Source organism: Abrus precatorius, unplaced genomic scaffold (genome assembly GCF_003935025.1).
Source record: "Abrus precatorius isolate BTA unplaced genomic scaffold, Abrus_2018 Scaffold8, whole genome shotgun sequence".
Classification (NCBI taxonomy): Eukaryota; Viridiplantae; Streptophyta; class Magnoliopsida; order Fabales; family Fabaceae; genus Abrus; species Abrus precatorius.
In genome coordinates, this window is record NW_020874428.1 from 25,344,802 (window position 1) to 25,359,771 (window position 14,970).

The 14,970-nt window shown below is 28.0% G+C and overlaps 3 protein-coding genes across 3 annotated transcripts; 1 reads left to right on the top strand and 2 right to left on the bottom strand.

Moving 5' to 3' along the window:
- Positions 1-608: 608 nt before the first annotated feature.
- LOC113874530 (transcription factor MYB101-like) lies at positions 609-1,864 on the top strand. The gene is made up of 3 exons (XM_027512752.1): positions 609-911; positions 1,003-1,391; positions 1,528-1,864. The coding sequence occupies exons 1-3, from the start codon at positions 609-611 to the stop codon at positions 1,862-1,864; spliced, it is 1,029 nt and encodes a 342-aa protein (XP_027368553.1).
- Positions 1,865-5,298: 3,434 nt separating this feature from the next.
- Positions 5,299-6,336, bottom strand: LOC113874531. Its single transcript, XM_027512753.1, has 2 exons — positions 6,292-6,336; positions 5,299-6,210 (listed from the first exon to the last, which is right to left on the bottom strand). Exons 1-2 carry the CDS (start codon positions 6,334-6,336, stop codon positions 5,299-5,301), a joined length of 957 nt encoding a protein of 318 aa, XP_027368554.1.
- A 2,933-nt stretch (positions 6,337-9,269) lies between these two features.
- On the bottom strand, positions 9,270-12,881 carry LOC113874533. The gene is made up of 5 exons (XM_027512754.1): positions 12,737-12,881; positions 12,514-12,638; positions 10,969-11,066; positions 9,945-10,165; positions 9,270-9,676 (listed from the first exon to the last, which is right to left on the bottom strand). Exons 1-5 carry the CDS (start codon positions 12,879-12,881, stop codon positions 9,270-9,272), a joined length of 996 nt encoding a protein of 331 aa, XP_027368555.1.
- Between the last annotated feature and the right edge of the window lie 2,089 nt (positions 12,882-14,970).

The following is a 14,970-nucleotide window of genomic DNA, read 5'->3' on the forward strand; positions in this document are numbered from 1 at the left end:
AATTGAGAGTATCTTATGATGTTAAAACTCATTAAAGAAAAGTATAGATAAACTTTTTTTACTAACATGAGTATGTTGGGAGTTAAATACAAGTTATAAATTTAATGAGTTTACTGTAAATATATTATTATCGTAATTGTTAAGAGCTCAATAAATATTTGAAAGATTTTCCATGTATTAAATTAACACATTAATGTCAACTTAAGTTTTCTTTAATTATTTAAAATTTTAAGTTTAAAATTAAGGTGCTACAAAGCATGGTACAAATGAGAAAATTAATTAAGATTTTTCAAATGCAATATATGTTATTAATGTACACACAAAAATCAATATTTTTTATTTATCTGTATATTTGAATTTGACAATTTTTAAGCACTATAAAAAGTGAATCTTCTTAGAAAAGAACTCATCAAAAACCCTCAAGCGAATCTCAACAGAATTCATCACCCGGTTCTCCATACTCTTGCATTGTTTCACTTTCTGCTTCAGCTTTACAAAGTAGAGTGGGATGCGAATCTTGATTTCTTAGTTTTATAACTTTTTATTCACAGTTCTTGATTTCTTCGCTGACTTGAAATTTGTTTACTTTTGCTGTCACATTTTAAAGTATGTCATCTTCATCATCAAAGGGGGAAGATGCATCAATAGAGAATGAAATATTAAAGAAAGGGCCATGGACGGCGCAAGAAGATGAAATATTAGCAGCATACGTGACACAGCATGGAGTGGGAAATTGGAATGAAGTTCAAAGACGTACGGGACTTGCTCGTTGTGGAAAAAGTTGTCGTCTAAGATGGTCAAATCATTTGAGACCAGATTTGAGAAAGGGATCATTTTCTCCAGAAGAACAACGTAAAATCGTGGAGCTTCATGCCACAATGGGAAACAAATGGGCTAAAATGGCACAAGAGGTTCGCATTCTCTCCTCTCTTTATCTACTTATATTATGATATTATAGAGTTTGTGTTCTTGAAATATCATATAATTTGTTGTTGTGAGTAGTTGCCTGGGCGCACAGACAATGAGATAAAGAACTTTTGGAACACAAGATTAAAGAAGAGGAGAAGAGCTGGGTTACCACTATACCCTGATGACATAAAACCAGCAACGTTGAACACTGCCAACCAAGGAAGTAGACTAAAGGACTCTACACAGCAAAATAATGACTCACAAATAGATACATCCATTAGTGTGCCCGAATTGATATTCGACTCATACAGTCTCAGTCAAAACCAGCTTCAGATACCACCAATTTTTGTAGAACAAGGTTCATATAATCCCATTATGCATCCCCCGGAGCAGCTTCATCAAGATTCACATGAGCTGTACAATTGTTTGGACAGTACTTGTGTGATCACTGCTGTTGCACCACCACGACGATTAATTGATAAGTAAGCAAATTACTCCACCTTGTCTTTAAATATAATTTTCATCTTGTTTTCTCATGCATTATGTATCCACCCTAATGAGAAGAATTAAAACACTTAAGTTCCATAAATATGTATATACTTTATTAATTGTTCACAGTCTAAGGACAAGCTACAGAAGTCAGTCCGGGGTTGATTACACGTCGGAGGGGAATGCATGTTTAAGTCCCTCTCTCCCCATCTTTGAGATGCCTCCATTCCCATCAACGTTGGATTTTTTGGTGGAAGAGCATAATCCACAATTGGAATCCATGTCTTACCCACCAACTAATTTGGAAGGTAATTCACATCACTGTTCCACGGATCCCAGTGAGGCACAAAAGGAACCAAATCCAGGCAATGAAGATGCTTTACCTCAGATCAATTGGTTAGAGGATTATCAGAAGATTGAAGATACTTTATTCTCAATTGTCCAACCCTATGTCAATAGGAATTAAGACTGGGGTTCTTAAGATTATTTTTAGCAGTATCTTTTCTTTCTTTCTTCTTATTATATGCATTGCATTGGTATAGAGACATTAATTTGTTTTACAATTTTTAATGCACTCTTGGTTTTTAATGCATTGGGTTTATTTACCATTTTGTTTATTGTTTCATAATATTATTATTTTATATCTTATGTTTTTATATTTTATTTAAAAATTAAACTATTTACTATGTTTTAAAATGTCAAATGATTTAGTTGAAAAATAAAAAATAAAATTGTTATCTTTTGAACAAAAGTAAAGGCGAGTCACAAATATATTTGAGTATAATTATCAGATTTAGTTTTAAGTTTTTGACAATTTTAATTTTAAAATTTGTGTCAAATTTTAAATTAAACTACACAACCGATTCTGTAGTAACTTTGACTATTCAGTTTTAGATTCAATTTAAATTTTAAATCTCCATAGACTTTCAATCTAAAGATATAATTCTGTTTTAATTTAATTTAATTTTAAAATTTTGAATTTTGAATTTTTTTTTGCTATGTTGGATTTGATTTTTAAATTTTCATATACAACTCAACTGGTATAAAGATATTACATTAGTTACCTTTCGGTCTTAAATTTGTTTTACAATTTTTTTTTTATGATAATTTGTTTTACAATTTTGTAATGTACTCTTATTTTTAATACATTGGGTTTATTTACCATTCTGTATTGTTTCATAATATTATTATATTATATCTTATGTTTTTATTTTTATTTAAAAATAAAACTATTTACTATCTTTCAAATTGTGAAATAACTTGATTGAAAAATTTAAAAAAAATATTTTTTGAACAAAATGTAAAGGCGAGTAAAAAATATACTTGAGTCCTCTTTAAGTTTTGAAAATATTAAAAATTGAAATCATGTTTTAGTTTTAAATATTTGAAATTTTTAATTTAGTAACAAATTTTAAATTCAAACTACACTACCGATTTTATAGTTAATTTTCATTTTTCAATTTTAAATTGTCTAAAATTTTAAATTTTCATGGACTTCCAATTTAAAGATATAATTATGTTTTAGATTATCTAAATTTTAACATTATTGTAACTTTATTTTGAATTTAATTGTTAAATTTTGATATTTAACCCATGTCAATCAAAATGTTGATAAATTATTGTATCTTAATTATATACTTAAGTCATCAAAATTTTACTATGCAATCAAGATTGTTGATGTTACGTTGTTAATTAGGAGAATTATAGGGAGAATTAAAAGAATGCTAATTAATCAGAGAAGTCATACGCTTTCTAAATTGACAAAATTTGTTTAAGAGTCTATCTTACAATCCATGTCCTCTTGTTATGCAGTGGGAAATCGAGTAAAAATTAATTTTTTAAAATTAATTTAATATTTTATTGTTTGTTTTACTGGTGATAGATCATAAATAGCTTTGCCCTGAACCAATATTTTCAAATACCATCATTGGTTATTAAATTTTGCATACAGTTAACTAGTGTCTATTTCATTTTAAAATTTCAACCTGTAAAAATGCCATGCATTAAACTCATCTTAATTAATGGTATATTTATAAAATTTTTCAAATAAAAATAGAAACTAATTGTGTAGCTAAAATTTAGCAAACTATATTATTCTTAAAATATAGAAACTATTTATTCACTGTATACTTAACTAATAACCTAAAACAATAAAAGTAGTTGCAAACTTTTTCTTGATTGCAAATTGCAAATTATGTTTTCTATGTTTTAAATTTCCTAATAGAAAGTAAATTGATTGTCAATAAGAATACTGTTTTTCCTTCAATATTTAATTAGAATTTGATTCAAAGTAATTGGTCATAAAAATTTTTTACCATCATTAATTAAGTCACTATTTAAAAAATTGATCAATTTAAATGTTTCACTCCTTTTAAAATTGATGTCTAAGTTGCAAGTATTTTTGAAATATCTAATTATTATATTTGTAACTTTAAGACGTTTTTTACTTACACGTGTAAAATAAAAAAACCTACTTTCAATACTTAAATATATTAAGATAAATTATTCAGATAATTTTTTTACATGAAAAGTTATTTACTTTTCTTATAATAGATTTAAAGTAAAATTTTTATTTTTATTTTTATTTTAAAAATATTTTGACCAACTTCATATTTAATTAAACAATGTCTTAAAAATAACTTTAAATTCTTTTTCAATCAATTAGTTAATGTTTAACAAATTTTAGTTAATTTCAAGAAACAAAAAATAACATGAATTAATTTTGTGTCTAAATAAGTTGTTATTGTAATTGTCTTATTTTTTTTTTACTAAAATAGGATCATTATTACTTATTTTAAATTTGGTGACATTAGTCCATATAAGATTCTAAAGAGTTTTTTGTTGTTAATAATTTGATTAGTGTAACTATTGTCAGTTAGTTGACTTTCATTTTATTTAAAGTTTGAGAAGCAAGTAAATTATAAACAAATGATCCTCTTCCTCTTATCAACAATATATTTTTTCACATGATGATGACATAAGAAATAATATTTCTTCTTGTTAAATTTTGCATCTTTATGATGTATAACATGTAAGATTTCTTTGACAACACCTTCTAATTTCATCACATGCATTTGCTTATGTGCTTTTAAGGTATTGAGAATTACATTAGTGTGATTTTAGACATTATTACAAGAGTTTTTTCTACAATTCTAGAATTAGAAAGCTCAACACCTAATAATCTTATCTTATTAGCTATACTACAACATGTTTTAATATATTTTAATTGTCTTAGACTTTATCGTATTTAGGAGTCCAAATCATTTTATCAAATTAAGCACTTGCATATCTTAAATCCTTTCATCTCTCTTGCATATTTTTTCTTTAGATAATTCTAAATTATTTTTATTGTTTTGAAAGTCATGATCCTAAAGATTATTGTTGAAATAATAGTAAAAAGACATTATTTTATTTTTGCCTTTCAACTTTTTTTCATATTAACATTTTATCTTGACCATGGTAGAATTATGTAACGACAAAAAAATTTTGTAATTCTTTTCAACAATTTTTCAAATATTCAAAGCTTTCATTTTAATAGTTCAAAGATCATAGTTTTTTTTATTAATTAAAGACAAAAAAAAAGCAACTTAAAAAAAATTTGATTAAACAATATCCACTCTTACCTATTCATAAAAAGACAAGGTTTATATCATTTTGTTAAAAATAAAAAATGAAGAAGAAAAAAATATAAAATTGTGAAAAAATGAATAAAAAACAAACATACATTTATATTTATATTAATTCAAATAAAACAGCAACATGTAATTAATGTTTTAACAATGAAACTTATATAACAAACTAAAATATAGAAACTACTAAACAGTTGAAAAAACATATTGCTACTACACCATAACCCTCCCCTTCAAAAATTGGTGATTTCAAAAACAAATATGCTTCCTCTTACGTATCCTCGGGCAACTCTTTCAGATCAAAGCCATGAACTTTTTTGCTTGATTGATCTGCTTCTCTTGCGCCATCTGAAGACTTACGCTTAAGATTCCTCTCTTTAGCGTGGCTTAATCTGTCTTCTACAAAGTCTAGGATCGTTGGATAATACCTACAGCAAATATCACATTTGTAGCCATCTCCTGCCTCATCTTTAACTCTTGAATATGGATTCTTCAATTTCACTGTCAACTTTCTTCTATTCTCGTTGTTATTTTCCTTGGACATCTTCATTTCACCAAAGTCACGAACTAAATCTTTTACTCCACCAGTACCAGCCTCATCTCTAGTGTTCATATCATTCGATGCTCCTTTCATATTATTTCCAAAATGCCCCATTTGAAGTACTGATTTGAGATGCACACCATGTGGCCATGTGTCATGACTGATATCCACCAGTATTTGAGCAGCTGTAATTTCCTCTTTCCTATAAACACGTTTCTTCCTTCTTTTCCCAAATTGCCATCCTGGTAGCATTCGCAAATGTTTTAATAGATCAACAGGTTCTTCTTTCTTTGGTGTAGCAATTGCATTGGAATAATAATGATTTTCGTTCTTTTCCATCGTTAAGTTGGAGCTAGAATCGTGGCTATGAGCAGGAAGAGAAGGTATAGGAGGGTGAACACCCCTCCAATTTCTGTCAGGATGGGTTCTCATATGCCCACACAAGGATTTCCTTGATGGAAAATCCTTCTTGCAAATAAAACACATAAATTTGTCTTTAGACATTGGATTAAGCTCTGTGACCAAATTTTTCCCTTGAGCTTGAAGGTGGGATATTTTGTGGTCAGTTGATGTTGTGTCAGAGTTACAGTTCTGGACACAAAATTCACACTCGCTTGCTGTCGCCACAGATTTCTGAGATGCCTTTCAAGGAAAAAAGAATAATAAAAATTAAGTAACAACTAGAGAAAGAGTTTTATGACAGAATATAGAGTTAATATATACCTCATGTGATTCTTCATGCGGTTTATTTTGTTCATCAAAACCCATCTCGATACTTGAAAGAAAAGACAACCTAAAAAGAGAGTAATGTTAACTTTAAAATTACTGATAATGGATGCTAACAAATTAACGTAAACAGTGTAAAATGAGTGCAGTGATAGAGGGTATAAAAATAGAATATATGCACTAAATAATGAGAGTTGAAGTGAATGTACACGGAAGAAAATAAGATAAGAAAGTATTGTACCAGAGGAGCAAACACTATTACCCTCATATTATTTATTGAGGTTGATTAAAAAATAAATTATTAAAAATTAAAATTATCATAAAAATTTAAATATTTGAAGTAGAAAAATACTTACTATGATTAAGAAGCGCTCCCATATGAGAAAACTCATGAAAAACTTTCATTCAAAAAGTTAAAATATAATCTCAAATAATACATAAAGATTGATTAACAAATATTTTAGGTATTAATTGGATGAGTAGTAAAAAGTGAGATGAGTTACGCATGATCATGCAAAATTAATTACAGTATAATATTAAAGAGATGAATGCAAAATTGAAATTTTGTCAAGAAAAGAAAGTATCATTGTTTGGGAAAAAGTTGGGTTATACATATAATGAGACGTAAGTGTTGTCACCTGAATCTTGACGACGTGGGTATGGCAGTGTAATTCTTGATCTTCTTCAATAATCTTGTGCCCTGGAGACGACGATGTATTTGCAGAAGAACACTTCAATACTTGATCAAAGACTACAGCCGAGAGAGTAACAAAAACCAGTGATGATTTTACCTAGAGATGTCCCATCTTATATACAGCGGAGTTTGTTTTTTCTTTTATACTTCATCAACGAGGAGGTTAAAATTTTCAAATGAAGAAGAAAAGAAAATTATAATTTTGATAAATGTTGTCAATTAGATAATTGTTTAAAGATTTTGCCAGTGATGTACTTAGATATATGTCCTATCTTGTATGCCAAGATTTTTCCTGTCCCTCTGTCGTTGGACTTGATATTTCAATTTTCAAAGGTGTTTTGACTTGGTAGTGGTAATTTTTTTAATATTTTAAAGATCAGAAAATATTAATGTTTTATATAACTAAATCACTAATTTTATTATTTATTTGTATAAAATTAATAATTAAGATTATTATACGTATAAGAGAGTATCAAACCCTCTCAACTACTGAAGTAACATAAATTTAATCATTTTTAAATACGGTTTAACTATTAAATAACTGTTTTTAATGATTATTAAATATAGATTTTATATTAAAGAATGTGCTATGAAAAATTAAAGTTGATGGTGAAAATAAAAATAAAAGGGTCTTCAATAAAAAGATTGCAAGCTGTGATTGACAAATTTCATCCTGAAATCATGTAGTTAGTTATGTACTAAATTTAAAATAAATTAAATATTTATAAATATATACATTCATATTTATATTTAAAAAATATATTATATTTATTTAAAATTTTTAGTACAAAATAAATTAATTTTAAATTTATATAAAATTTATAAATAAAATTTAATATCTATAAAAAATATTAAACACTTAACACAAATATGGTCTTTTGTTAAAATATTACTTTTGTGAGAAATTAGTCTTACATTAATAATTTAATCAAATAATAATACGAAAAAGCCCACAGTGTTGAGGCTACCAGTATCATTCCTTACTCTTTACCCTGACGCCATCCATTAAATGTATACATTTTATTTGAAAGTTAAATTTAGAAAAAGTGAAAGAATGGAAGAAAAATATTTATTTCATGATAATTTTTAAATTTGGGGAAGAATTTTTATAAAATTTCCAAAATTTTTAGTAAAGTTGTGTTATTAAATTTTTAAACTGAATAGTTTTTCTTTTAACATTTTTTATTCTTTCCTTTTATTTTCCTCCTTTTTCTCAAACTCTTTACTTCCTCTTCTCTTTAAACTTTTATGTAAAGTCTTTGGAATATTTTTTAAACCAAACTATTAATTGAAGTGATAAAATTGATGGTTTACAGTTTAATTGTTTAATTATATTGAATTGAGGTCAAATTAGCATTAATCAAGTATAAGTTTTTCATATTATATAATATATTGAATAAATTAATTGATATAAAATTATAATTTTTTTTTAAGGAAACATATTACATGTTTTATAAGATAAAACAAATTATAATAAACAGTTAAATTATTTTTTATTCATTCAAATTATATACCAAAGTTTTGTTTTTTTATTTTTCTAAGTAAGTGTTAATTTTTTTTATCTGTGTATATGAATTTTAAATTTTCTTTAAACTCTCTCTCATAATATATATTTTGCTTATAAAAAAAAAATTATATACCAAATACTACTAAATTTTGAAAGTGGTATAGAATTTTGACATGTTCTAACTAGTTTGCTGATGATTATTTTGGAAACACGTTTTCATAAATTTATTTTGGTTGGAAATACCAAAGGTGGATGAATGTGTGTAACACGTGAAGACATACAAAGTTGCTATGCTTTGTTGTTCCTCGAAGTTTTTGGTTGATTAAGGTGTCCCTTGTGGAACTTATTGTAATGTGTTTTTCTAATTCGTCCTTCAATTTTTTACTTGAGTTGTAATTGCAAGCTGATGCAACAATTCTTCTTTAGCTGCTAATTGCTCTATCCATTTTGTTGAACTAAGTTAGTAACAAAATTTCAACAAGTAGAGGTTGCATGTGCACTAAAAAGTTTAAATGTGCAGATTTCAAGAATACTAGGTGCTAATTAATAAATTAATTATTGCTGTTAGAGAATATTGATTTGGTTCAAATCCAATATTACTTATCATTTTGTGCAATACAAACCAAAAATCATTTAGCATTATTGTTACTCTATGAGAATTGAGGAAGATAGCAGTCTATAATGGCTATAATACCATCATATTATGGAGGTAACTAGAGAGGATAGATTGTGACAAAAAGTGATGTGTAAGTAATGCACAATACAAGTACAAAATCAATCCCTCAAATGAAAATTACTCAAACCAAAAAACTGTTTACACAGTGTGTATTCTTCAGCCCCTCCAAGGTAATAGTTTTTAGCTCCTCCAAGAGATGAGCAACTTTCACTTCTCTGATATTCCTCAGTGCTTAAGCTTTCATGTGTTGTTTGCATGTTACTTCCAACACAAGTCATGTCTCTATTTTCCTCTTTCTGTTTCAGTTTTTGGTCCCTTTCTTTCACATGGTTCCTGCTTTCTATCAGTTCTTCATCCTTCCACTGCTGGTCACTTTTTCCTTGACATTCCAATTGCTTGTTTCTAATGTCTTTTTCTCCTGTGCTCAGTTGATTAGGAGTTGAGCACTCTGCTTCATCATGGAGGCTTTCTTGTCTCAGTGCTTGTTCCAGTTTCATAGGATAATCTTTTCCATGAACTATCATTAGATTGTTAGTACTTTTACTTTTAACTATTTTGGATGCTTATGGAGGAGAAACATGCAAAGAAACAAAGCCATGCTAATGCCAACCCACATGATATTGGGTACCCTTAGAATATCATTCTTTCAATTTCTTTCAATGGGTTGTGAATGGAAAATTGATAAATGAAAACAGCTAAAAATATTGAAGTTTATCAAAATTAGAAGCTTATATTATATTAGATGAAATAAAAAAATGTGTTCAAGTACTTACATGTAGGGGAAATCTCAATGCTGGAATGATCAAGATCAGGTTCAGTTGAAGTGTCTGGTAGTGGTATACTGTCAGTGTATGTTTCATGGGTGCTACCTGGTCTTGTTTCTTGGGGAAGTTTTAATGGTCCTCTTAAACGTACAATTTTATTGAAACGCCTTATTCTTAATATACCACAAGAAAGCTTCCGGAGGAAATACTCCTCATCATTTTTCATTTTCCTGTGACCACCCAGATGCATCTTACATTAAGATGAGGTTGTAGTGAGTTAATTCACTCAATAAAATGAGTTTGGATTTCACACTTGATGCAATTAAATAATTTGTTATCTTATTTCATTACTTCTGATAACAAGCATATTTCTAATCATACACTAACATCCCGAAGTTATTACAAGCTCCCAATTTGAGAATGTTGCACGTCATGTATGAATTAATATAGATTTGAGTTCGACCAATATATAATTTTGAAATTTTATATAACTCGATTATATGACATACTCATGTAGAATACCCTTAACCAAACGTAAACATCCAACTTTAACTTCACCAACAAAATACTGATTCATATGTAATCTATCATTCTATTTTCTCCGTGTGTTCAATGTGTACTTCAACTAAGCAGTTGTATTGTTTAGGCCTAACTTGCGAGTGTGGGTAGCCTGAGTCATTATCTAGGAGTACGGCTTAGATATACACACATATAAAAAAATTTATGATAATTATGTTGTGATTTAGTTTGTTAAAAACAGAATAGTTGCAGTTGTAGAAGGTAGTTGATTTATAAGTAACACCCAAATCTAAGAGTTAATCAATAGACATGACTTGTTTAGACATTATGACCCATAGACCGTAGTTAATGGATTTTGTTAGATAATATGTTTATACTTGAATAGCCTTCAGATGAAGGGGTTCAAAAGAACTATGTCATCCTTGCATGAAGTGTATAATTGGCATCAATATTTTGGTAGTCCATCTACGAAAATAGAGAGAGAATTCAGATTATCAGTTTAATTTCATCTGACCTGTCTAGTATGAGCCAAGTTGCCTTTAACTTTGTGGCTGATTTCATTGCAACTGCCTTTAGTGATGATCCTATAGCCATTTCTATCTTAAATTCAACCTGAAAATATGATGTGCAATGTTTCATAAAATGCTAAAATAGTGAGTGAAGCATGTGACAGGTTTATGGTTTTCTTCTCTAGTTCTTTTATGATGATCTGTCTTGAATGAAACAGATGTGTGGTTGGAGTAGGATATATGTATAAAGGAATAAATAAAAGAACAGCATCAACTTCTGCGATTTATCAAGTGTTATTTGAGGATGATATTGTCAACCCTGTAATTTCTATTAAAGAATTTTAAGTCATAACCATAATATGTCAACAGTGTAATGATTTATGATCATGCTAGGACTGAAGGGGTTCTTTTGTATTTAGGTAAAGAAATTGAATCTTAAATATGTGAAACTCATGATTTTGCCTGGTAGGCAACTCAAGTATAGTTTGTTCCTGGTTTTTATCAAGATTGTAAAATTGTTGAGTACCTGAATGAGTTGTATTAGTTAATATTCTTTATGCAATGATAAGAATATAGAATTAAGGATAACTGCATATTGTCTTCTTCTCCTGCTCTTAGTTTGAATATTGTTTCACTTTATCATTTGCTTACACGTCATATAAGTTCACAAACAAAATAATGACTTACTATTTGCAAAATGTGTATACTCATGTGAGAACTTGTTCTGTTGAGAGATTGTCAAAGGTTTTAGCTGCAACCTATTACTTTCCCTGCCTTCCTTTAGCATAGTTGACACCCAAAGGAGACATGAAAGTAGCAACTGGAGAACAATCAAGAACTTTTTTATAATAATATGCACATTTTTTTAATATTGAAGAATATGATTTAACAACTCTATATTTCCTTCGAATTTTGTGAAAGAATTTTACACTTATTATCATTTGGAATGCACTAAATATCCCTTAGAGCACTGTTACCTTAATACTTGGTGGCCGCAACTATTTTGTATCAAATTACTCAGTATGCTTTTGATTATAACCCCCTCCAACCACACAGAAAATATCATCAATATATGTGGCACACCTACTCCACATGATTGATTTGCATTTAGATTTTGGAGTAGAAATAGTATATTTAGTGAAATCTCTCTCGTCCCCACTCACTTTTAACTAATATCTTCTAGTATCAAATCCAACGAAGTCAGTTGTGAAGTTAGTACCCAAAAAACAAGTGTAAGGGATAGGAATACTAAAATATAAGGTTAGATTTGGAGACTAAAGTAAAGAAACTTCTTGTCTAATAATCCCTTTTAGACCCTACAATATTTAGTAGTTAATAATATGCAAGATAATTTGTTTGACTGCTGCAACAACATTTGATATTTGATTCTCCATGTCTAGCTTATTCAGTCAAGTATTTATCAACTTGCAAGTCATACTTGATGCTTCCTAATGATCACATAAACTAGTGATTAGTGAAGTTCAAAAGGAAAACAAAAATAGAGAAAAGTTTTATTAAATAGTATTTATGACCTTTTTTGATTTATATACTTTAAAAATCTGAGCAAGTTCCACATTATTCATATACTCTTCCTTCTTCCTTGCAGCTTGTGCCTCAACAATCTTCTGGTTTGCCCCAGACATTAACCTGCTGTCAACACTGCTTTTGTATCCCACTACAAGAAAAATGATGTAAAGGGAAATAAAAAAATGGATTGATTTGCGAAATTAACATGCATATTGTGAACAAAGTTTGCCAAGGAGGATTACATACTAGGAGTGATGACCTCGTGCAGGACTACAATTAGTGTGAGCATATCTCCTGCCATAAGTAACAAGCCATGTAGAGTCCATTCAAAAACTCTTAAATTGAGTTCTCTAGATGCATCATGGATCACAACTACACTCTGGCCCTCCATGCCAACGATGGCAAAGACTTCACTACCTTATTGAGGAATTCCAATTTTTTATCACACAAATGGTTCAAGGAAATTTTGTGTACAGGATAAGTACTAAAGAACCAAGACTCTTGCAGCTTAATAAAGTATGAGTTTAGCTACAAGAGACTAGGTGTTGAAGACAATGTGTGTACAAAATTTGTCAATGTGTGAACAAAATCTTCCAAAACAGCATTTCTTGAGCTTATCAGGTACCTAAGTAACAACCCCTTAAAATTGATGATTCATGATTGGTCTCAACGGCTTGGTTGGATTTTTTATGTTTTGGCAAAATCTAAGCTCATATCATTATTCCTCTATGATTCCCACAGAAGCTGGACAAGATATTTTATTAAACTTTCGATGAAACCGAATCATTTTCTTGGTTTAAGTAACGAATTTACTAAGCTGGCCTTAGGCCTCGTGAGCTTCATATTCCCTTTGTGAGCAAAGCTATGGCTAAACAATGGAAGACATGGATTCAAAGTGTGCCACGTTATGTATTGAAGCGGCGAATTGCTGATGAAACTTGTATATATAATTATTCTCTTTCAATATTTTTCCCTTAGAGCTGTGACATGGTACATGAAAAGCTTGTGAAAGTAAAACAAAATTGTGATGGATATGTTACCATAACGTACCCAACAAATAGCAATATTAGAAAAACTATAATAAAAATATTTAGTATAACAAATTAGCTTATCTCTAGGATTAGGAAGAAAGAGGAAATGATTTTCTAAAGAAAATACAAAATATCTTATTCTAAATCTTAAAATGACATTGAGCTATTTAATAAAAAGAAGAGGCCAAATCAATCAAAACTCTAATTAAAGAAATTAAAGTGAAAACGAAAATTCCCATATTATTGATAACCAATAATTGGCTAGTACTAATCCAATGCAACAAATTAATTTAAAGAATTCCAAAGGAAAACAAGTGAAGAAAAATAAAAAAACAAAGCATGAAAAATAAATAAAAAAAGTACCAAAATAAATAAATTAAAAAATAAATATGTGATGATAAATATATTAGGAATCTCATTTCTTCTTATTTTCCTTAGAATTCTGACTAGACTAAGATTTAATCAAGGAATTGATATGACAAATTCCTAAATTAACTTAATATTTTGGTGTATGAATCTTTTAGTTTCTAAAATTCAATTAATTCTTTCTTCTTAAACTTAAGCTCTCGAATAGAGGCATTACTTATTTACATTTACATTATCTCAAAACGAATAGCTCACAGTCACAAATTTATATTTCGAAACAATTAAAATAATATAAGTCATTCATAAATTGTCTGATTTTTTATGCAACTCATAATATCATAAAATTAAAATAAATTTACAATAAATATAAAAAAAATAAACTTAAAACAAAAAGGTATGATTTAATTAAGAACTATAATAGATTTTAGATATAAACAATTTTTAAAAATTTAGATGTAATTTTTTCATTTAATTAAAATATTGATAATACGAAAATAATTATATAATCTTTCAATCATTAATTTTCATATGATTATGAATCATGAATTTTATAATAATCACTTAAAAAATATATTAATAATATTTTTAATTGATAGATTGTAAAAAATTAATAAAATACAATGTTAGGGTTTAAAAAGACAAACGAAATTATAATAATTTATTTTAAAAAATGAGATTTTGAGTAATAATATTTGATTAAAAACATTTAAAATAATTTAAACGATTCCATTTATAATTTTTTAAAATAAGGATTTAAATAATTTTAAATTAAAAAAAATGATGGAAAACCTTGATTATTATAATTTAAATAACAATAACAATACAAGGACTATAATTATAAAAATTCACAGCGAAGAAAAAAGTCAAAATAATCAAATCATTCACTTTTCCTCAGTTTTGCAAGTCACATTCATAACAAAATAGTAATAAACTCATGATAATATATTATTTGGAAAAGAAATGAAATTTAAAAATAATATCATTGAAGGAAAAAAGAAAAAGAGAAATTAACTGCATCAATTACTCTGAATTTTAACATAAGAAAATTCTTTTTCTGAAAGTGTGACAGAATTTTTCAGAGGT